Raw genomic sequence first — 24457 nt, forward strand, 5'->3', positions numbered from 1 at the left:
TTGGGTGCTAGATACTAAACTATACAGTATTTTAATCCTTATAGTAACCTCAGCCTCATTTTACAAAATGGCAGAAATGAAGTTGAGAGGCTTAAGTACCTTACCAACCCACACAGTTCTCCTCGGTAGCAGAGTCAAAATTAAGGTCCAGGTCTTCTCTTTGGTATGCTTTTACATGCCAAGGAAAGGAGCCACGCAAGAGAGGCTGGGTTATCCAAGATCTTGACTACCTCTTGGTTCAAAAGTCTTCCTCACCTGAATAAACAAGAAGTTGCCTTTTCTTTTAGCAGTGACTGCTGCTGATCCAGGCAGCATGTGTAGAAACAAAAGCTAACCGCCCAGTCCTCAGTATGATGCAGTTTGAGTTCATGAGACCAAGAATGAGAACCTAAGTATAAGACCCATGCAATTAATGTGGGTGTCTGAGCCCTAGGATATTCCTAATGAGCCCTCTAAAAGTGGTTTGAGCTTTCTGACCCTAAAAGAAAGAAAGAAACCCTAACAGGAGCAAATACTTTTAAAATAAATTATATGGAACTGCTCCCATTCTGTGGTTGCTTTGGGATGACCAATGGTTTCATTGTTCAAAAGTATACACTTACCAACAAAGTAGATCTTTGGTTACACAGACAGCATATTGTTGATGACTATTTGGCATTTGTTTGCTAAAGTATTTTTAAGTGCCTCTATGCACTGTATGGATTACTTTTTTTAATAGAAAAAGTGAATTCAAAATTCGTAAGCAAAAATTTATAATTTATAAATCTAGGATACTAGCATCTTTTATGATACTTGTATGACCTAGACTCAACACATTCCATTGAGTTAAGTGCCTACATTCTCTGGCTGCATGGCTGTGCCCACTTGCCTCATATATTCCTAAGGACTCATCTTCCCAGCTATCTCAGGCTCTTTGTATTATAGGGGATTAGAACCACTCAATTTCTTGAAAAGAGGAACTATATACCCAGTTCTTCTTCTTCCCTTGTTCCCCGACTATACCTCCAAACAGTTCTCCTAACTTGGGTGTCTGATACCAGAATAGTTCTCTAAGCTGGTGGTGCAAGAGGGGAGAGGTGTCAGTGGCAGGGGCTGAGCAGACGGGAATGTGTAAGGGAGAAGGAACAGAGGTGTGTGTAAGGAGGTAAACCCCATCTCTGAAGTCTGATGAGTCTACTGGGGTTTCTAGCTGGAATAATGTTCAGGGTGATGAAATAAGGAATATGAGTTTTAGTAAATAAATGCAAACCAGTGAAAATATCAATAAAATATTTTTAATGCCTACAATATCTTTTATACATAAATTGCAAAACTTTTATCTGTATATGCAAAAGTAGATTCTCTTGCAGGTCAACAGCACCAGAAAACAAGCTATGCTATGTAAATGTTTCTTTAAACTTGATTTGTCCATTATGTAAAAGACATGGATTTAATAACTCCAAAGACATCTATATTCCACTCTTAATCATACACTAAACACCTGAATATTTATTTCATCACATCCATTCACAAAATAAATAGTAGTCTAATATATTCAGCACATTGAAAATAATACAACCAGTCTCTCTTCATATATTTATTCTCTTTCCAAACATGTTTTGGTCTCCTGCTATATCTCAGAAATGTACTAACAGCTGCTTTTAAGTTATAAAATACAAAACAGTATTTCTTGGAAAAGATCTTGGGGATTACATTAAAAAATGAAATTTCGAGTTCCCATAGACTTTCTTGTTAACAGTCTTTGAACCTTCTCACGGCACACATGTAAGGCTGCCTGTGACATGTGGTAACCCTGGCCTCCAAATGGACATAATTGCATTTACAGTTTAGAGAAAATACAAAGACAAGTTCTGAAAGTAGCCTTTAAAGAAAGTCCCCCCTGCTTTGACATAGCAATACCTAAAGCAAGTGGGACTGTGCAATCAGAGCTATATGAGTTTTATGAAAACTACTTTCCCTTCACATCGTATTTGAGGATGCCGCATCCATGATCATGTAACATTATTACAATACTGAAATAACATTACTACATTCGTGACTTAACATTATCCAATAAAAGGCACATCTTCAAATATTAATAAAATCTGAAAATCAAAACAGTAGAGGACACATTAAAAATCAAGCACTTAATTTGTAAACTTGATAAAATAACAGCCTATTCCAGTTTCTTCAAAGGTTTGTGAGCTTTTTGTAAGAGTGGTCAGGAGATGCAGAACAAAATGGAAGACAGGATTTGGAAACAAGGCTAAGATTAAAAGATTCAGAACCTTTTTTTTCCTAATGAGCTACAGGAGTGCCCTTTTATAATGCTGATGCTGAAGAAAACTGAAATCAACAGCTGTATTATAGAAGGAGAAATGCAACCAGAGGTGATGACACATAAGGACACAACCTGACTTTTTCTACCAAGTTCTGGAACTTTTAGCTAGCACAATGGTGCCTTTCTGTACAAATAACTGCACAATATCATTGAGTAAAGTGCTAGTAAGCTTTAAGCCACCAGAAATCTTTCAGCTGTGACAAGCACTTGATCGCACCTACAGATTTCAACGAGTCTGAATAGTGAAAAAAATATATTCAAGCAAACTTTTGAAGGGGAAAAACAAAATCACATAAGTGACAGCAAAAGAAATAATGTTCCAAACCTGTTTTATTACATGGAATATCACACTACCCTTGAATCAGTTTCACTGAAGGTATTTGAGATTGGTAGTCAATAGGCTTTTCTGCCACCAGTGTTTAACGGTTCTATGTGATCATTAGAAGGGTGTTATTCCTAGTGATGAAGACACCTTTCATAGGATTCAACCTCAAAATTAAGTTCTTGCATTTTTAAAGTTTGAAACTCAATTCAAGATGAGTCAAAAGTCTTAAAAGGACTGGTATTCCCATTAAGGATGGGTCATCCCATTAAGGAAGGCTAATAGTGATAATCTATAACACCCAAAGTTGAGAATAAAGAAAGCTTTACGGATAAAAAAGAATATACAAAAACAACTTTTAGACCTGTTGAAGAGTAAGGATTCTTGTAGGATAACCTCACCTACTTCCTAATCCCCACCAGTCAATGGCTTAAGATAGCCACAATGTTTATTACAGAATTGTTCTACAAGCTTATGTCCCACTGTCCCTAACCCTCAGAGTCAAGGACAAATGCTCTCTGGCATCATCATACCTCATTTTCTGTTGCTGACTTTACTTGAGACTTGGCTTCTCTCCAGCCAGAACCTAGGTCAGCCCGATTGGAAGTGCTTGGACTTGAGGCTTAAGAGATATAACAAGTCTATAGATATGACTTGAAGAAAGGTGAGAATGAAGAAGTTCCACAGCCTAGTAAATACCAGTAACAGGGAACATCCTTTCCACATGGGAAAAAAAATCTCTTCACAGTGCATAGTTTGAAATAAAAGTGCAATATGGGCAAAGAGAGAAGGTGGTGGTCTTGATACACATGAATTTAGTTTTTGGTTTTTTACCGTTAATCACTAAAGAATTTAAGATAAAAATACAAAGTCATTAACATGCAAAGGTCCAGGGCACCTTGGATTCCAAAATATCTCTATAATGGGGGAGCGGAACGGGGAGGAGGGGAGCCTCACATGTCACTTCCTTATTTTTTAAACTATTATTACTCTTCCACATCTAATGTTTGAATAAAATAAGTATTTTTTCTTCAATATAAAAATGAAATTTTTAGATAAAAATCAAACAGCACAGTGACCTTGTCTATTTTACACTAAAGCCAACGTAACAATAAATCTGAAAGTAAACCCTGGAAAAGAATATTCTTATATAAAATGGCATAACTTGTATTTTAACTTGGAAAAATTTTTGTTAATTGCCTGATCACCTAAATTAGTGAATAAGAATGCTCAGCATCCAATCCATGAATAATGCAGAATACAATTTATTCTACTTTTTACTTCAAAGTCACAGAAATGACATCCATATAATTATAACAGCTACTCTACATTTTCAAGTTCTCAATCCAAACATATAGGTTAGGACAGGTCACTTTATTGCTGGCAGCATTAATGCAAGGGCCAGTTTCCTCATCAAGACAAAATAGATTTGATTGGCAGCCAGGCAGTGCCGTACTCACACATCAGCAGAATTACGGAAGTAAAGGAGCAATCCTTTTGTTTTTTCCTTTTAGAGTAGCAAAGGAATAACGTAAGATTGGCTGACTTGTGAGCGGCCCCACGTGAGAGTGCATAGCTCATCAGGATCAAGGGTGGCACCTGTGAACAGTTAGCTTCGTAAGAGCACTCACTGGGTGTTATGTCATCTGCATTACAGATTTCACACTGGAAAGTATCTGAAAATACTTTATGCTCTAACGACAGCCTGCAGATAGATGACAGTATGCATTCCTTCTCCTTGAGTACCCAAGTAGAATTCTAAAATAAGGGGCTTCTTCAGTCTGAAGGCAGGACTTCCTTGCAGCAGACTGTTTTCAGAATTTCACAAAAATAAATAAAAGCAGCAGCTAATGCTTCTTCAGCTTCTTGGCCTTTCGACGTCTCATTTCTTCTTCTTCACGTCTCATTTCGTCTAAATCTTCTTGCATACCTAGTCTTAAACTGTCAGGGAAAAAAAGGGGGTATTTATCAATATACATGAAATTACCACTCTCTTTAAAAAAGCAAAAATGAAATTTCAACTGGGAGCTTACATGGAATGTGCTGATGCACTCAAAATGCCTCAAGCCTTTACCACTGAAAACAGACTAAGCAGGAATATTTTTACCAGGAGCCACTGCCACTGCCTCAAGTTATAGTGGAAAAAAGACCTTACATGTAACCTCAACACCTTAATATTCCCATTACAGTAATAAATATAAACCATCTCATCAGCTTTAAAAAATAAAGAACAAGAAACATTTATTCAATAAATAACATTCTTTTCTTTTCCCTTCCCAACACTTTAGTTTGATATTTTATCTAGTTAGAGGAGGGACGGCAAGAGGGAGAAAGAGGTTTAATATTCTGAGCTGAGAATGAGGTGAATTATTTCACCAAGTTAACATTATACACAAAGTAATCATTTGTTACCCCTACGCAAGAAATGATCATTTATTTGATATCAGGTGGCCAAACAGGAATCAGACATAGGGAATTTCATATTCCTCAACAGGTCCTTGAGGCCAGCGGTGGTACAGGTTAGCAAGACTGAGATGTATCTGATGTGGAAAGGGAATTAAGGATGGGGAAAGAAAAATAACATGCTACAATGGGATCAGGGGAGGCCTCTAGCATTTATTGTGTGCCTACATGGGTGAGTCACTGCACTGGGCAACTTGTACACATTATCTTAATCCTCACAAAACCTCAATGAATGAAAACAGTATATTCTCAGTTTACAAATGGGAAAACAGATTTAAAAGGCTAAGGAATTTGTCTAAAGCCCCACAGCAAGTAAGTAGGATTGGAATTCAAACAGCATGGCCCAAAGCCCCTGCTCCCAATGATGCAACTGAAGGAGGGAACAGAAAAGAATTTTTAGGACATTTCTGCACAAACGTGTTACATCTGTGCTTACCTCTTTGCTTCTTCCTTCTGCTGCTCTTTCCAACTACTCTCCATGTAACGTAAGGCATAATCGCTTTCATCTTTGTATCTGATAAGAGAAAATCAAAGTTGTTAAAAAAAAGAAAAACCCAATTTTCTAAAGGAACTACATCCTCCTGTTTTTAAAATCAGCATCGTTATAACTAAATCAAACATACATTTAGGATTATTCCTCCTTGTTTGGCAGACAGTGAGGTGGGCAGAGGTTGGGTAAAGGGGAGATTCTAAAGTAAAGACAAATTAAATGACCCCTTAATATTTCCAGAAGGCAACTTCCTGAATCTAATTTTGATCAAAGTACCAATCCAACAACGTTTGCTCAACTCACTCACCTCTATTTACATGACAGTTTATATTAAAATCATGAAAGCACAATATATATGAAAATTATTATATATATATTAATCTCTTTGAGTTTCATGGATTCAGAACAGAGATTGAGGCAGATAACAGCTTGACCAAAAGCATATAGCTAACTTATGACACTACTAAGATTAGGTTTTTAGATCTGATTTTTAATCCAGTTCTTTCTTCTGCTAAATTTTTTTTAAAGACCTTTTCTTACTATTGCCTTCTAATTTCTAATATCCATGACTTCAAAGGAGAGGGCAAGTGCTGACAGATTTACTTATACAGTTGGCCCTTGAACAACATGGGTTTGAACTGCATGGGTCCTCTTACGTGAGAATTTTTTTTCATACTACAGTGCTACACAATCCATGACTGGTTGAATCTACACATGTGGTACCACAGATAGGGAGGAACTGGTACACAGAGGAACCATATATACGGAGGGCTGACTATAAGTTACTTATGGATTTTACCTAACCCCTATATTGTTCACAGGTCAATTGTATACTACCTCATTTAATCCTCCCAAATGTCATTTAAAAAATAACTTACTCAAGTTTACCCAGCTAGTAAGCTGTGGAACTTCCATTCAAACCCCGAGCTTTGCTCTATATCAGTGCTTCTCTAACTTTAATGTGCATGTGAATCACTTGGGAACCTTATAAAGCTGATCTGGATTCAGATCTAAGGTGGGGCCTGAAAGCCTGCATTTCTAACAAGTTCCCGGGTGACGTCAATGTTGTCGGTCCCACACTGCTTGCTGTTCAGGGACCACACTTTTGAGTAGCAAAGTTTTTTACATCAAAGAAAAGCAGGTGTCAGATCAAACTGGCTTTCAACATAGCTCTGTGGATGGCTTTCTGATTTCAAAGCCAATCCATTTCTACTACACCATGCTGCTTCACTCTCATTAAATATATATCTTATAAGGAGAACAGTTAAAAAGGGATATTTTTTGGCCCTCATACAAGTAACTACACAAATAATTCTGCATTAATTCTTAAATATTAAGTGCCAAAAAAGTAAATCTAAACAATCATGCAAGGATTCCTAATTAAGAATTGTATTCAATGCCTCTACTATTAATGTTTATTTTTTTTCCCCATAGCATGGGATTATTCAAAATAAAAAGTATATATATCTAAATCTTCTTTAGCCTTACTTTTTTCGGTCATAGCCAAAGATTTCTCGAATGTGCTTGGATATTTCTTCCTGAGGTTCTCCTTCATCTTCAATAAAATCTTCCATTTCAGAGTCATATTCATCATCATCTTCCTCCTCTTCATATTCTCGCTGCCTTTTGTAACTACCAGGGAAGGGAAGCCTTTGAGGACCTAAGAATAGAAAAGCCATTATTTATAAGATCATTAAAACTTAGTAGTCCCAACAAAGTCCTATGTAAGCTGAGATTTTAAGAACTCATTAAGATGGTAGCCTCGAAAACCAGAGCCAGGGTCTTCCCTGGTGGCACAGTGGTTAAGAATCCGCCTGCCAATGCAGGAGACACGGGTTCAAGCCCTGGTCTGGGAAGATCCCACATGCCACGGAGCAACTAAGCAGTGCGCCACAACTGCTGAACCTGTACTCTAGAGCCTGCAAGCCACAACTACTGAAGCCCGCGCACCTAGAGCCTGTGCTCAGCAACAAGAGAAGCCACCACAATGAGAAGCCCGCACGCTGCAACTAAGAGTAGTCCCTGCTCAGCACAACTAGAGAAAGCCCGCGCACAGCAACGAAGACCCAACGCAGCCATAAACCAACCAACCAACCAGAGCCACCAACTGGCCCCCAGCATGAACTCATTACTACATCATCCCTGTTGCTTCATGGTACCCACAAGTAATAGAATTCCTGTCTATCCCAGGGCTTATTAGAACTGTTAAATTTTCTAGCTTAGTAGTTCCTACTCTTTTGGATTTAAAAGACTAGTACAATTTCTTTAAAAAAAATTACAAATCACTAAAGGATCACTAATTTTACTCATGCCAAGAAAAGATGCCAAAGGTAACAATCTACCATCTATTATCACCATAATTCCATTAAAGTTTTAAAAAGTCCAATGAAGTATGACAGATTCTCAGATATGGATAATTGTTCAAACTGAGCAAGTCTGACTTTAAGGAAAAACTCACTGCATCATCCTAATTTCTGTCATTTTGTCAAAAGACTGATTAAAAATTCTGCAAAAGACAGGCACTGATCAATAGACCAGTATCTGGGAAAAACTGCTTTCTAGTCCTTGATTACAGACACTCCCTTTGTTGTTCTACAGTTGTTTTTAATATGCGTGGCTTGTCTCCTTAGCTCGGAGTTTCTTTAACTTTAGCACTCTGACATTTTGGGCCAGATATTTCTTGGTTGTCAGGAAGCTGTCCTGTGCAGTGTAGGATATCAGCCTGGCCTCCACCTACTAGATGCCAGTAGCATCCCATCCCCAGTTGTGTCAATCAAAAATGTCTCCAGACATTGCCAAATGTTCACTGGGGACCAAAGTTGTCTTTGGTTAAGAACCAATGTTTTGACTGAATTAGGTAGTTTAAACTATGGAATCTCATCTTTTGTTTCTTTTTATATTCTCCATGGTGCCTAACAAGTGCTTCAACAAATCCTTAATACTGTGTAGAAACTCTGACCTAGCAGTTAGTAGGTACCACCAATGATCCCATACCTTGGGACGGCAGAATCCTACAGGACTGGTAGCTAGGGCCACTGTAAGGAGCAGAAACACAAGGCCACCTAAAATAGTTCCTGGCACATAGTGGGTGCTTAACAAATATTTAATGGACAAATAATGCAACAAAAGGCTTCAAGCTTACAAATACACGCCAGTCCTTGAAGACAGGTGTCCATAGTCTTCATGAAGAGGTAAAGATGAACTCATTCATTGAACCACAAAAGGCATATACACTCACCCTGTCTTACAAACCCCATAGCTAAGTTTACTGCACTTGGAGACATTACAGGAGTAAACACAGAAGGCCCTAGATAAGTCTCTTTCTAGAGACTTTTCCAAGCCATGGTTACTAAAGGAACTCTCTGGCATAGGACAGACAAAACATCAGGATTCTATCAACACAAGAATACATTTGAAAGCACATAGAAGAGTTCAGAGGGTCTTTGGTTATATAAAACAAAATATTCTTTCCAATTTCCTAGTGACAAATAAATACTTTTAGGGGGAGGGGAAATTTTACCTTGGGCAGATCTGTAGCCAGATAAGGCAGGCTTCATTCCATTCATCTGTCCATTGCTGGATCGGCTGATTATATTCTTGGAAGAAATCGTTTCTGAGACAACAGTGCATTTGGGCTTCAGAGAGGGACCTGAGGTACTAACTGTTCGCCCAGGTCCAAAGCTGCTCACTGGTCTACCAGGGCCTGAACTGCTGACAATTCGTCCAGCTGGAACTACTGATTGGCCAGGGCCATTGACTGACCGCCTAGGGGCCCCTGAGCCACTCACTGGTCGTCGAATGTCATGTGGACCGCTCACAGGCCGCCCAGGGCCACCAGAGCTGCCCACAGGCCGCCCAGGGCCACCAGAGCTGCCCACAGGCCGCCCAGGGCCACCAGAGCTGCCCACAGGCCGCCCAGGGCCACCAGAGCTGCCCACAGGCCGCCCAGGGCCACCAGAGCTGCCCACAGGCCGTCCAGGGCCACCAGAGCTGCCCATAGGCCGCCCAAGGCCACCAGAGCTGCCCACAGGCCGCCCAGAACCACCGGAGCCACTGGTAGGTCGCCCAGGGCAACCTGAACTGCCTGCAGGTCGACCAAGGCCACTTGTACCACTGACTGTCCGTCCTGGGGGATTTAAGTCACTGGTTGGCTTCCTGGTCCCACTGACTGATCGCTCGGGTCCTGAGTTGGAGCTGCCATTCTGGCGCCTGGGCACGGGGCCAGAACTAACTGTGGGCTGAGCAGTTCCTGTGCTAGGCCTCCCAGGGGCCGAGCTGGAGCTGCTGCCTGGCTGCCTGACACCTGGACTCTTGGCCTTATTGTGTGGGGTGACCATGGGTCCAGGCCTGGAACGGCTAGGATGAGGAGATTTTTTGGCTTTGTGCTCAGTAGCAGATTTTGGAGTCCCTTTAGCAGAAGTCTTTGGGATACTTGGTGAACAGGTGCTGGAGTGGGGCTTTCCAGCCCCATTGAAAACAGGTCTGTCACGGCCCTCACAAGGCAAGGGTTGGGCGCAATTGCCAGATACTACTTTGGTCCTTTCTCCTGGCATGGATTTGGATGAAGATAAATGCAAGTGTTTCTCATTAGATGTGCTGGGTCTGGATTTCTTCTCAGCATAAGGAAGGGGAGTACCCTTGGAAGAAGGATGCGTGTCTCCGGAACCTTTGCTAAGTTTTGTGCCCACACTTTCTTTCTGAGAGGGTACTTTTCTGGTTGGTGGTAATCCTGCATCTATCTCAGCTTTCCTTTTCCTCCGCTTTTGTTCAAGGAATTCTCGCTCCCTAAGTTCTTCTGCAGTCATAGGCCGCTCTTCTGTCTTCTTCACTACCTTTATCTCCACCGGTTCGTACTGCTTTTTCTCGGCCAGCCTGAGTAGATCATTGAAGTTCATGAGTGGTGGGGCACTTTTAAGGGGGACCTTTGGCTTGCTCTCAACTTTGGGAGGTTCTTGCTCTTCCTCATACTCTTGCTCTGACTCTGCTTGATTGTATTCTAAGAATTCATCCTCTTCCTCCATCTCAAACTCTTGGTCTGTTCCCTGGCTAGTGTGGGTTTGCATTGCCTGCCTCTTCTTTGACTTCTCCTCAACAGGAATCCCATTGTAACCATGGAAATTATCCTTTGTCCTCTTGGCCATAGCTCTTGCTTTCTTGTCATGTTTTAGCTCAATTCGCTTTTTCACTAGTTCTTCTTTTCTCCTTTTCTCTTCCAAAGCTAAAAGAGGCAAAACAACATATTATTTCAGGGTCTCGATAACAGTATGTTTATCTGAAATCAGTAGGTGGCCAAAACCAAGCAACATTCAAGTTACAGTTTGAAGAAGTTTGAAGACATCTAAGAATCAAATGAGGAAGTCATTAAACAAGTATCAATTTGAGTCATCTTTACATAATGAGTGGGTCACATATGGGTTTTTCTATATGACTAAGCAAGGGAGAGTCTTGGCTTTTAGCTTTAAATATAGAAAATAGTTCATACCAAATAAATATACCAAGTTAAGAGAATATTCGTACCCACTTAACAGTTGTTATTAATTATGAATCAGTGGATACTTAAACTTATTGAATCAGTTTCCTTGTCATTTGCATAAAGTAAACCTACTGCTTGAGTTTACTCGTTTTACAAAAGTGTCCCTATTTTAACCTTTTAGGTAGCACTCTTATTTATTTTTTTAATCTTTTCGGCTGCGTTGGGTCTTCGTTGCTGTGCGCGGGCCCTCTCCAGTTGCGGCGAGTGGGGGCCATTCTTCACTGCTGTGCACAGGCTTCTCATTGCGGTGGCTTCTCTTGTTGCAGAGCACGGGCTCCAGGTGTGCGGGCCTCAGCACTTGTGGCACACGGGCTTAGCCACTCCATGACATGTGGGACCCTCCTGGAGCAGGGCTGGAACCCGTGTCCCCTGCATTGGCAGGCGGACTCCCAACCACCGCGCCACCAGGGAAGTCGCTAGATAGCACTCTTAATAACATATTTTTAAAAATTAAAATACAAAGTAGGTAGAAGCAGATTCAGAACCAAGGTCAAGGGGGAGTTCCCTGGTTGTCCAATGGTTAGGACTCAGTGCTTTCACTGCCGTGGTCCCGGGTTCAATCCCTGGTCAGGAAGCTAAGATCCCGCAAGTCATATGGTACAGCCAAAAATCAAACAAACAAACAAACAGGAAAAGAACCAAGGTCAAAGAATGGAGTTCTTACCGGAGAGCCAATATGGCCAATTAGAAGATATGGTCACTATACCCAAAAAGCTTTTAATTTAAGAGGAAATAAAAGATAACATCCATACAGATGATCAACATTGGAATATACGTAATGCTATAAATACAGCTGACTCAGACACACACAACAAATCCATCAGCCTGTTATGATATTACAAACATCCACTGGTTAGGTACAAGCTAGTTGTGAAGACAGAAGACTTTAAAATTGAGAATAAGGCTATAGATTCATACCTTTTTTCCTGAGCTCTTCTTCTTTTCTTCTGAGAAAAGCCTGGACAGCTGCCGACTGGACACCCTTAACTTTCGGGTCTTTTTTGGGAGGCCCCACTGCCAAACTGTATCTTTTCTAAAAATAAAAACAGAGGAAAAGTTATACACAATTAACTTTGAAGCAATAGAGAGGTTTAAATGTTGACTGAAAAATCTATTCTGAATAATTAAGAGATCACATAACCCACATGAAAACTTAGCTATAAAATTTCAGGCTAAATATGATTATACATGACTATTTTTAGGTGCAGAGTTTCTTTCAACATCCTCAATAATACATAAATGAACAATTGAGAGAAACACTATTTTCAGGCTATTTTCCCAAAAAGATACCTGGCCTGGGGGAACTGAAAAAAATCACCACTAAAACAGATTGAGTGCTTTAGAATTCTGATTTAAAAGCTTAGCCTTCTTCAGAACTTTCCAAACAGAGAAAACTACTATCACAACTGTTTTCCTCCTGAGTACCCTACTCCAGATGATTTTCATAGCTGCTTCATAGGTTACTTTGCTTTCAACATGAAATAATGAGATTCTACTTTGACCATGGGCAAAGCTGGTGGCCAGCCATAGCCAAAAAGCATTTCAAAGAAATTTAAGCAGCAAGAAGGGCCCAAGTCTCCGTAACCTTTAAGTGCAGCTCTATGTTCGTTAAAAAATATTAATTTGCCACACAAACCCTTTTAGACAGGTTTCCATGTCACCCAAAAAGTACTAACATTATCCTGGAACAGATGGTATTTCTCAGGGCTTTGATTTTTATCTAACTGCATTGGGAAATGACTAAAACTAGAATAATGTTCATTTAAACTATAAAAGGAAAAATATTTCCTTTTATTTTATTGTTAGAGAAGTATGATAAACAGAGCTAATAACTCAGACCAGGATGATTAATCTCTAGGACCATTCCAAATTAAATTTATGGGCTAGGAAATAAGAATTTTTTAATGCCCTCCTTCTTTCATCTTAGGCAGATGACATTCTTATCCACTCAACCCGTTGCTGTGCTAGTTAAGAAACACTAACCTATGAGAACAAATTGAGCTACTTAGGAACCAAAAAAGTGACTCCCAAAATGTGTATGAAATTCCTGGAGGAAAGCCAAAGGACTCATGCTTACTACACAGCTGCCAAATAGAAGGCATCCTGAAACAGGCTGGAAGTTCCAGCTAAGTTAGTCTACCAACAAAGCAGCTGGCCAAGGAAGCAGGCCCTAATCCAACCTGAAAATCCTACGTGATAGCAATGCTTGAGACCTGACACATCCCACATAGAGAGAAATTCCAAAAGAGAACATCCAGATTCCTTTCCCAGTCCCCTTGGCTGTCATAATAAAATCCTTTAAGAAGTCCATATCTTTGCAAATTTAGTTGCAATCCTTTCCATAGTGGATTGCGACCCAATATGTAAAGGAGAAAGGAAAGGGAAAGGAAGACAGGAGAAAAAGAATATTGCTTACCTAACTAGATATATAAAATTTATCATGGTTTACAAGAACCTCAAACATAGGCCTTATCCACGGGAAACTCACGTTTTCTTAACAGAAGTGCTACCATGAAGATGATTCAAGTTGCATAAGACACATAGACTCATAAGCAGAGGCACACACTCACTCTACCCCATCCCATCAAGTAGATATGTGAGAAGAGGAAGGGTGGATTTGTGTTGCCAAGGCTCAAGATTTTTCTGTCCCTGCCAACTACATAGCCCAGAGATTCACCTGCCAAATCAGAGCTTACACAGGGCTCCCCCTACCCCAAAATGCCAATATACACATTAGTGTTAATTATTTAAAATAGGATTGGTTTGTTACCTAGGTATGACAGCAGCAAGTGAGCACTTCCTAATCTGATTTCAGGGTAGACATCTTTCTTCCTATCCTGGGACTTAAAGAGGTAGGTAATGGGATATGACTAGCAGAAAAGCTACTCTTGACTGAATACAAGCACTGAACGAGAAAACCACAGTGTCAATGGGGCAGTTTAATGCCTTGTTTACTAAGCTTCAATCATTCGCATATCACCTTCATGATTTTTGCCCTTTTATAGTATACCACTTGTATTATTATTTACTAATTTTAAGAAAACATGTAGATCAAACACCATGACTTATTACTACAGCTTTACCTCAAGCAATAATACCCATAAAATGACAGGCTTGAATTTTAGTTATATTTTTCCAAATCCTATCAAAATATATAACTTAAAAAAATGCAACTATGAGAATAAAACGTATTTATGTATCACCTAAAATCATGGTACAGCCAAAGCTACGTGTACTGCACTTTGGTAAACACCGACTGGGAAACATAAGCACAAGAAAGGCAGAACACAATAAAGAAACAAGGGAGGGGGTTCAGGAACTCGGATTCACTCAGGAAAGAATCCCAAAGACTACTTTGAGCTTTTTTCAAAGTATACACCTATTTTCATCAATTCACATGCCAATTTCAAATTCAGCTTTTGTTTTTAAACACTGCTAAGTATCCCTTAAGGATACTTATTAAGCTGGCCTCACATTTAACCCAACAATTTTGCTGTCCTTGTCCTGTCCGTATGATGGAGAAGGAATTCAATAAATCTATACGACGTCTTACTTTGCGGGCCTGCTGGGAAACAATTTAAGTAGGACAAGGTCCTACTTGATGAGGCTTAATCTTATTTACTGACAAGAGCTGAGTCATAATTAATAGTTTCTTACATCCTCTGTAGCTTGATGCACTCAAAAGCAGATACCAGGAGAGTATTAAAATATTCTCTTAGGCAAAGTTGAGATCAAAACCTAGAAATCTGGGGAGAAAAAAAAAGGGTTGGGTCTCCAGAGATAATAATGATCTTCTTTTTTAACATTTTTAATGAGATTTAATTCACATACGATAAAACCCACCCATTTAATATGTATGACTATATTCATAGAGTTGTACAACCATCACCACTATCTGATTCCAGAACATTTTCACCTTCCGAAAAAGAAATCCCTTACCCTTCAGCAATCATTCCCCATTCCCCCTTCACCTATGCCCCTGGCAGCCACTAATCTACTTTCTGTTTCTATGATTTGCCAGTTCTGGACATTTCATATAAATGAAATCATGCACCTAGTGTACCACTACATAGTGACTGAGATGCATCATAAAATAAGGTAAAATTTAGAAGCCGTAGGTAAATGATTATGTAGATAATTGATTATACAAAGTAGGTAAGATTTTTCAATTAAAAAAACTTTTTTTTCTTCATCTGCTCCAGAATTTCTACGTGAAACTCTCTCTCATCAGATTTTACTGAACACTTACAAGTGTCATCAAAACACCAACAGGGTTACTACCCAAGGCTTTATTAGGCTGGAGTTGGAGAGCCGGAGTAGGGAGCTAGATGGATTTGAGCTTTACAGACGGCAACCTTCCTCACCACCCCACTTCCGACAGCAGTAGCTCCAGCCTGAGTGCCAGCCTGCCCAACACATTCCAGACTTGCCAGCCCCCACAACCACATGAGCCAATTCCCTAAGACATATCCTACTGGTTCTGTTTTTCTGGAGAAGCCTGACTGCTACAGTGGTCTTTCCTATCTTACTACTTTCACTTAGCATAATGTTTTCAAGGTTCATGTTGTAACACAGTCAGTACTTCATTGCTTTTATGGATGAATAATTTTTCATTGTATGGATATACCACATTTATCTAATCATCAGTTAATGGATATTTAGATTGTTTCCACTTTTTGGCTATTATGAATAATGCTGCTGTGAACATCTGTGTACAAGTTTTTCTGTGAACGTGTATTTTCCTTTCTCTTGGGTCTATCACTATAGACGTTCCTAACATTGAGCTGGCTAGACTTTTGAAAAAGGGGTTGCAGTCAGACCCTGGTATTAGAAGATTTGCTGTAACAGAATATTTTATTAGACAGTCTCCTTCCCCCACAGAGGTGCCCAGCAGAGAACCATGTGTTGAAAAGAAAGCTTCAGGCTGGGATTACATTATATTCCATTTAATAAGGCAGGAGAACTGTCTGCACTTTCTCCCACATCAGATGGTCACATTTAGCTCTAGCAGCAACACATCAAGATGCATCCACCAATTCTGTATCTGACTCAAGGCACCAGGCTGCTTCATTGTTTGAGCTTCATGAAAAGCAGCTGGACAAGAGTTTCTTTTATCCTAAGTGTATCCATTTTATTATACTGCAAGCCAACTCAGTCATTCTGCTGGGCCCCAGTGAACGATCCACAACAGTGAAAGCTCATGCCATCGAAATACAGTATCAGAGATTTTGCCAATATTTGTAATTCTGAAGCCAAGTGACCTAGAAAATATTAAGTTACTTTTAAACACATGTGTTCCTTGCATTGAAACTATACTGTCATGGTCAGATTAAGAAAATAAGGAGCTTTCAGTCTGGAAATATATGTTCACCAAATATGTTATATTAGAATCAATAGTCAATTCCTTCTTGAAAGCTGTTCTTTACTCAGGAGATAATATATTGTTGTAATTGTAGAAAATATAAATTTCCTGATGGTTTTATATAAATTAGAGGTTTATCATTGGTTACAAATAGGAGTTAGAAATATTCAAAGAATATATCCAGGACTTCCCTGTTGGCGCAGTGGTTGAGAGTCCGCCTGCCGATGCAGGGGACGCGGGTCTGTGCCCCGGTCCGGGAAGATCCCACATGCCCTGGAGTGGCTAGGCCTGTGAGCCATGGCCGCTGAGCCTGCGCGTCCGGAGTCTGTGCTCCACAACGGGAGAGGCCACAGCAGTGAGAGGCCTGCGTACCGCAAAAAAAAGAAAAGAATCCGCCTGCCAATGCAGGGGACATGGGTTCAAGCCCTGGTCCAGGAACATCCCACATGCCATGGAGCAACTAAGTCCATGCGTGACAACTACTGAGCCTGCGCCCTAGAGCCCACGAGTCACAACTACTGAGCCCGCGAGCCACAACTAATGAAGCCCGTGCGTCTACAGCCTGTGCTTCACAACAAGAGAAGCCACCGCAATGAGAAGCCCCGCGCACCGCAATGAAGAGTAGCCCCCACCCGCTGCAACTAGAGAAAGCCTGCGCGCAGCAACGAAGACCCAATGCAGCCAAAAAAAAAAAGAATTTATCCTTAACTTTAATAATGACTGCACAACTTCTACAATCCTCTCAAAACATCATACTCAGGGAATGAATGCAGGCCTGGAAAACCACTGATTTGCATTAGGCTTGCTTAGCTGGGTAGCTAAGAGGGTGAAAATAAAACCACCAAAAAGCATGCTATTCGAGACTGCTATGGGGTCAAATGTAAATTTTACTATTATTGTGTTTAAAAAATATACCAGATTATATAAGATGTATTAATAGTATCAAATAGATACCTCAGAGCCTCTGGTCCAACCTCATGTTAGAAATGGCCCCCAAAAGACAACTGTGTATTTACTGTCTATCACTCACACAATTTGTAGCAGTGTCTGAATTAGAATCTAGGTCTCCTGACTCAGGGGCAAAAGTGTTCCCACTACAACATGCTTCACTTCTAACCTAACCCCAACATTTTCATCTCTAGCTCGAACCTCATTCTTAAATGCCATTCCCTAATTTCTACCTGCCTCTTAGATCGTGCCATTACCCCAAACAGGTCCACCACTGAACTTTCCCTCAACCTCAGACTCTATTTCTGTTAACTATGCTGGCACTCTCCCAAACAGGCTGTATATCTCTGTCCTCCAGTTTCCATATGCTGTTAGTTTGGTCTTTAAATTTCTCTCCCATCAGACTTTACTGTACACTGAGAAGTGTCATCAAAAAAACAATAGGGTTACTGCCCAAGGCTATATTAGGCTGGAGTTGGGGGTAGGGAGCTAGATGGATTCAGGCTTTATAGAAGACAACCTTCCTCACCACTCCATTTCCAAAAGACTCTCCTCATTCAACACAGGGTGGTGATTAAGAGCAAGATCTCTGAAGCCAGTTTGCCTGGACTACATTCTCTGCTCTGCCATGACTAACCCTGTCACTTATTAGCTGTGTGACTCTGGGAACGTTTCTTCATCTCCCTGGACTTCAGTTTCCTGATCTGTAAAACAAGCTTCCATATATAGTTATTATGATGATTAAATTAATTAATATACAAAAAGTGCCTAGAACAGTGCCTGGCACAAAGGAAGCACTATAAATGTTAATTGTTGTTACTCTTATCCTTATTATTCATAAAGAGATTGTCTAGGTAGTGATGGGGAAGAGAAAGAATCTCTGTGGGGCAGTAGTTTCTAAAAGACCCCTTCCCTAAAACACCAGTTCAGAAGTACTGCTCCAGGCTAGAAATCTAAAGCTGCCCCAGGCACTACAAAAGTCATCTTCAGATCTAAGAGTGGGAAATAATCCAGTTATAATCAACTATCGTCAAGGGCTACAAAGTGACTGCCTGCAGAAACTTTTTTGTTGGCCTGTACTATTCTTTAAAAGGAAGTACAGATGGACAAAAAGCACACGAAAAGAGGCTCAACATCACTAATTATTAGAGAAATGCAAATCAAAACTACAGAATGGTCATCATCAAAAAATCTACAAACAATAAATGCTAGAGAGGGTGTGGAGAAAACGGAACCCTCCTTCACTGTTGATGGCAATGTAAATTGGTACAACCATTATGGAGGACAGCATGAAGGTTCCTTAAAAAACTAAATATAGAATGACCATATGATCCAGTAATCCCACTCCTGGGCATATATCTGGAGAAAACCATAATTCGAAAAGACACATGCACACCTATGTTCACTGCAGCACTATTTACAATAGCCAAGACATGGAAGCAACCTAAATGTCCACTGACATAGGAGTGGATAAAAATGTGATACATATATACAGTGGCATATTACTCAGCCATAAAAAAGAACAAAATAATGCTATTTGCAGTGACACGGATGGACCTAGAGATTGTCATACTGAGTGAAGTCAGACAGAGAAAGACAAATATCATATGATATCGCTTATACGTGGACTCTAAAAAAAAATGGTACAAATGAACTTATTTACAAAACAGAAATAGAGTCACAGATGTAGAAAACAAACTTATGGTTACCAGAGGAAAGGGCGGGGAGGGATAAATCAGAAGATTGGGGTTGACATATACACACTACTATATATAAAACAGATAATAAGGACCTTTTATTATCTAATAAAATAGATAATAACGACTGTGTATAGCACAGGGAACCGTTCAATACTCTGTAATGGCCTATATGGGAAAAGAATCTAAAAAAGAGTGGATATATGTATATGTATAACTGCTTCACTTTACTGTTCACCAGAAACTAACACAACATTGTAAATCAACTATACTCCAATAATAATTTTAAAAAAATTTTAAGCTTTTTAAAAATAAAAAAGGAAATATAACCAGCACAAGGAATATAGCTTGTATTTTATAATAATTTTATATGGAGTATAATCTATAAAAATATCAAATGACTATATTGTCACCTGAAACTAATGCAATATTGTAAGTCAACTATACTTCAATTTAAAAAAAAGGAAATGTTACTACTATAAAGTACCTATATTCTTACCCTCAAGGGTCTATAGCTCCCCAAATCCTTATATCCTTATATGAAGGCTTCCCCTTACTTTTTGATCTGAGGGTCACACCAGAGCTACAGTATCTTGTCTGGGATGATTTTCAGACTGATCGTGAGAAAGACCATTTAACTTGCCTCATGCACTACAAGCCATCAATTATAGTTACTTGTAACCTGTAAGAATCCAGATTCTAAGCTCTTCTATTATACTAAACAAGACAACCACTTTGTTTTTGTTAGAGCAACCCAGGGAGAAAAATATTAAGGGCAAGGTTACCAAAAATATCTTTCCTCCTTTAAAATAAACAGAGCTAATAACAGTGACTGGTTACATCACCTTGATCAGCTGTTTTTTTGTATTCAGTTTTCCACTGAGAAATGATAGCATGCCTAATATTTCTAGGCATGATGCAATCCTTCTTTTATTTTAACTAAAACATTATAAAGGTAACTATTTCTCTTAAAAAGAAACAATGTAAAAGAAAGCTGTCTCAATGGGAACTGTTCATTGCTTTTCAAGTCAGATACAGTAGACACATCTTAAAAATAAAAGCCCTGCAAACAGTTCCAAATGGCTGTACAGGTGTTTCAGCTTTTAGCCTCCCTTGGATTTTAGTCCAATCAATGCTAGTGTACTTCTTTTCTGTAGCAAAGGTGTGACACAGGAACTTGATGACTGAAATCAAAAGTCAGCTCCGATAGGATCCAAATGGAAGGTGGGGGAAGAGATGGCTAAAAGAGAAACATGAACCAAGCACTAGAGAGGGATGGAGTTATCTGCAATTACTGCAAAGCCTCTGTGGTTCTCAGACCATAATTCAATCAATAAAGTTTTTGTCAAGCAGGGTGTGTGTGTGTGTGTGTGTGTGTGTGTGTGTGTGTCCGTGCAGAAATGTTTTTCTTGACTTGGATGGTGGCTTATAAGGATACTTGCTTTGTAACCGTCTTACACTGTACAATACGTGTTAGATTTCACAAGTGATAGTGTGCTCTAAAAGGCTTTACTTTGAGCTAATAAAGCAAATATTCAATAACTTAAAATAATTAGATGAATCGAGTAAAAACAAGATAATGGATTAAATTAAATACAATCTTGCTCTATTCCTCAATAGTTTCTTCTGTGACTTACTTTCATCTGAAGTAAAAAGATAAGAGTTATAATGCTGATAACTAAATCAAACTTCCAGGCTTACTAGCTTTTGGGGTGGGTGGTAGGGAAAAGCATGCTTTCATGAAGTACATGCCTATGTTCATCTATTAAATTTTAAATGACCGCCAATTTACCCATTTCCCTTTTTGCTTTCAATCTTTGTTATTCCAATCATAGATAAATCGATAATATATATATTCTGAAATACAGACATAGTTTGAAAACTTCTGCTCTAGAAATATGTACTTTTCTCTCAGCAACCATTGGTTTTTAGAATAAGAAACGAGTAACTTGGTTCTGATTCTTCCACAGAATAGTCTTCGGCATCAGGGCTAGTATTATCTATCTCTGAACTCCACTGAAATTGAGTAAGATGTAGAATGAGATATGGACCTAATTTATGCAAATATGAATGCTACTAGATCCAATATCGACTTGTCTAGGAAATTTACAGATGCAGAAAGTAATTCTGTCATTCAAGATTTCATAACTTCAAGATCATTCGGAGTATTTGGGATGGGATGTGAATATATATAATAAGCTGATGAATATCAGTTTTTTTACCAGTTATTTTACTATTTTTAGATCAATATCTTCAAAAGAGTAAAAAGAATGAGCCAGCCTCAAAAGACAAGAAAAGCACAGGGGAGGGAAAAAAATATTGCAAATATACAAAAATCTAAGAAATGAATAGTGAGAGCTCAATAAGGTCCAGTTGAATTGACTTTAAAAGAGAGCCATTTGAGCTCTACACCTCATCGCTCAAACTGCAGGTAACACAATGCAATCTATCGGTTTACAGCTGGGCTGTGGTACCCTCTGATGATAGAGAAATGATTAGTTTATGCAAAACAGCTACACCCCCGCAAAGCAGGCACTCTCACTCACTACCTCATTTAAAGTCTTACACCGCTCTGAGAATATTAGCGAATTAGCAAACCTTAGTGAGTAAATGGGACCTAGATTTGAAACAAAGACAAATCTGGAAGACCACAAATAAATGGAAGCTGAAACTATTTCACTCATTCTGTTGGCCAAGGATTTCGTGGAATCCACTCAACTCCCGCCTTGGGAGGTGATAATTCAATCACCTGGTTGGTTGGGAGTGGGTGGGACCACAAGTCAAAGAACTTTTTTGGGAAATCACAAAACGTTTGACCCAAAGATCAGCGGGAAATCGCCTCAAAAGCTATCAGGCCAAGTCCCTAAAATTCCTGAACTCCCCAACCTCTGGGTTGAAGTTTACGCCGAAGCTAGAAACTACTAGCGCTAGATTCCACTATGTGCCAGGCATGGCTCTACTCATCAGCGCAAAGTTGCAGGGTGTTAACAGCCTAAACAAGCCGCTCGTCAGAAGGCTCCCGCCTCGCATCTCAAGCCCCTCTTCACCCCCAGTACTCAGAAGTACATGTCCAAGAGAAAAAAACAAAACCACCAACCAACCAACAAACAAAAACGGCGTCCAGGTCTTTCCTTTCCCGGAGCCGACAGACGGATTCCTGGAAGTTCCATGGGCCACACATTCGGAACTGAAAGTCCAGGATCTCCTACAGTCGCGCCCCGGCTGGTACTTACCGGCACGTTGTTGACACCTTGTGCTTTGGAAGCTATCAGGAGAACTTCCCTGAAGTCCATTCTGGCCGAGGCGGAGGGCTGGGCCAGCCTCTCGGAGAAGAGTGAATCTGCGCCTTAGCGAGGCGACCAGCAACATCCGAATGAACTGCCTGACCAGCCCCTCTCCCACCCCTCCTCTGCACAACCACTTCCGGAGCCTTCCAAAGCTGTCTGCCCACCCCCTTTCCTCCAGCGGCCAGTACCCTTCCAGGTCCGCCGCTTCCCTCGCGATTCTTTGGCGTAACTTCCGCTTTCAGGCTCGAGACACGTAGAAACGTAGTACGTGGCTGTTGGCGTCTGCTCGAAGGGGCGGGACTAAGCCCTTCACCGACCAATGAGACTCGGCCTAGTAAACTGTGGGGTGTGGCCAAGGGAGAATCGCTACCCTGAGGGCCTTGGCTTGAGGCGTGACAATTATGATGCTCATTGTGAGCCCTCGGTAGGGTGGGCGAGGTGAGGGGTTACCTACCAGGCCTGGGTTCGCTGGGTGTCACAGGTGGACGCTCAGGTTTGAGACGGCGGCGTCCCAACAGCAGAACCGACAGGTCTCGAGCAGGGGGTTTCAGTTACCCGTTTGTAGGCACTCGCCAAGCTGCGCAGGCGCAAACCGCCCCGACTGGTCGTCTGGCTTGGGTACACATTACTCAAAGCGTCTTGGCACAGGGCGTGTGTGCTCACCTCCTACACACATGCACGCGTGCCGTGTATAGAGGCGCCCGCTTACAGCTTGTGCTTCATTCAGATAATAAGCCCCATGTAGGGCAGCGAACTGTGTATTTTGCTCAGTGGGTAAATGGAGGAATTTCTCACATACACCCCCGGCCTGGATATACTAGGCCCACTGATCAAAACGTACATATATTTATACGTACATATTCATATTCGTTGGGAGTCCAGTCGAGATTTCCTCTTAAGGTTATCTGGGGTAGTTTTTACTCAGTAAAATACACTAATTAGGCAGGCCTGGGGCTGTGGGTAAGAATAGGCCCCGGTCGACTACAAACAGTAGGGATCTTTCTGGTGTGATTTTAATGCTCCAAAACTGGGTGTGCTGATGGCACATCATCGTGCGCTTAAAACAGGTGAATTTTGCAGTATGTAACTTATCTCAATAAAGCTGTTTAAAAATATTAGGCAAAGCCTCTCTGTCTTCCTTTTTCAACCGAAGTTTAACGCTGAGGTGTGGCCCTAACTACCTTTCTCCATTTAAGGCTGCCCAAACAACAGACCAAAATTAAGCCTTTGTCCAATGGCAGAACTGTAGTTCTCAATGATTTTACGCCCTCTGTGGAGCCCAGCATAGCATACTGTAACTTATGCCATAGTTCCTTTCGAATACATACCCATCTATTTTAAGTAGTTCACACTTGCCGGAGGCCAACTCTACAAATATTTCCCCCTCACAGGATTGTAAGTTATATGGAATCTTGGGTGTAATATATTGAAAAAACTAACAGATGTCAGGTTCCTCATCTATTAAAAATTAAAACTAAGATTTTAAAAGTTCCTTCAAGTGGTTCTCTCTCTATTCAGCGGGTAGAGTCAATGGTTTCCCATTGTTCCTAGGATGAAGACCAAAATCTTAGTCCTATCGTGTGGCCTGAAAGGACTGCTATGAGTTACCCTGGCTTCTTTTTTTTTTTTAACATCTTTATTGGAGTATAATTGCTTTACAATGGTGTGTTAGTTTCTGCTTTATAACAAAGTGAATCAGTTATACATATGTTCCCATATCCCCTCCCTCTTGCGTCTCCCTCCCGCCCTCCCTATCCCACCCCTCTAGGTGGTCACAAAGCACCGAGCTGATCTCCCTGTGCTATGTGGCTGCTTCCCACTAGCTATCTATTTTACTTTTGGTAGTGTATATATGTCCATGCCACTCTCTCACTTCGTCCCAGCTTACCCTTCCCCCTCCCCGTGTCCTCAAGTCCATTCTCTAGTAGGTCTGCATCTTTATTGCCGTCCTGCCCCTAGGTTCTGGCCCTCTTCTTTAACGTCATCAACTTGACCCTTTCATTCTGTCAGAATTGCCAAGCTCTCTTCTACTCCA

The 24457-nt window shown here is 40.5% G+C and overlaps 1 protein-coding gene across 2 annotated transcripts; it reads right to left on the reverse strand.

Moving 5' to 3' along the window:
* Positions 1-1258: 1258 nt before the first annotated feature.
* On the reverse strand, positions 1259-22586 carry SPTY2D1 (SPT2 chromatin protein domain containing 1). Of its 2 annotated transcripts, XM_019948027.3 has the most exons (7): positions 22369-22582; positions 14786-14874; positions 12047-12161; positions 9116-10813; positions 7084-7255; positions 5542-5619; positions 1259-4583 (listed from the first exon to the last, which is right to left on the reverse strand). In XM_019948027.3, the coding sequence occupies exons 4-7, from the start codon at positions 10734-10736 to the stop codon at positions 4490-4492; spliced, it is 1965 nt and encodes a 654-aa protein (XP_019803586.2). In that variant the 5' UTR covers positions 10737-10813; positions 12047-12161; positions 14786-14874; positions 22369-22582; the 3' UTR covers positions 1259-4489. The 2 variants fall into 2 exon arrangements, with proteins under 2 accessions (XP_019803586.2, XP_019803585.2); XM_019948026.3 differs by lacking the exon at positions 14786-14874 and having other exon boundaries at positions 22369-22586.
* Positions 22587-24457: the final 1871 nt, after the last annotated feature.

Source organism: Tursiops truncatus, chromosome 8, assembly GCF_011762595.2.
Source record: "Tursiops truncatus isolate mTurTru1 chromosome 8, mTurTru1.mat.Y, whole genome shotgun sequence".
NCBI lineage: Eukaryota > Metazoa > Chordata > Mammalia > Artiodactyla > Delphinidae > Tursiops > Tursiops truncatus.

Excerpts from the sequence above, each read along its gene's own strand:
- SPTY2D1 (XM_019948026.3), bottom strand. The coding sequence starts at position 22,428 with ATGGACTTCAGGGAAGTTCTCCTGATAGCTTCCAAAGCACAAGGTGTC. Across the intron at positions 10,814-12,046 it reads AGAAGAGCTCAGGAAAAAAG|CTTTGGAAGAGAAAAGGAGA; the intron begins GTATGAATCTAT and ends TGCCTCTTTTAG. Across the intron at positions 5,620-7,083 it reads TTTGGCTATGACCGAAAAAA|ATACAAAGATGAAAGCGATT; the intron begins GTAAGGCTAAAG and ends TTCTCTTATCAG.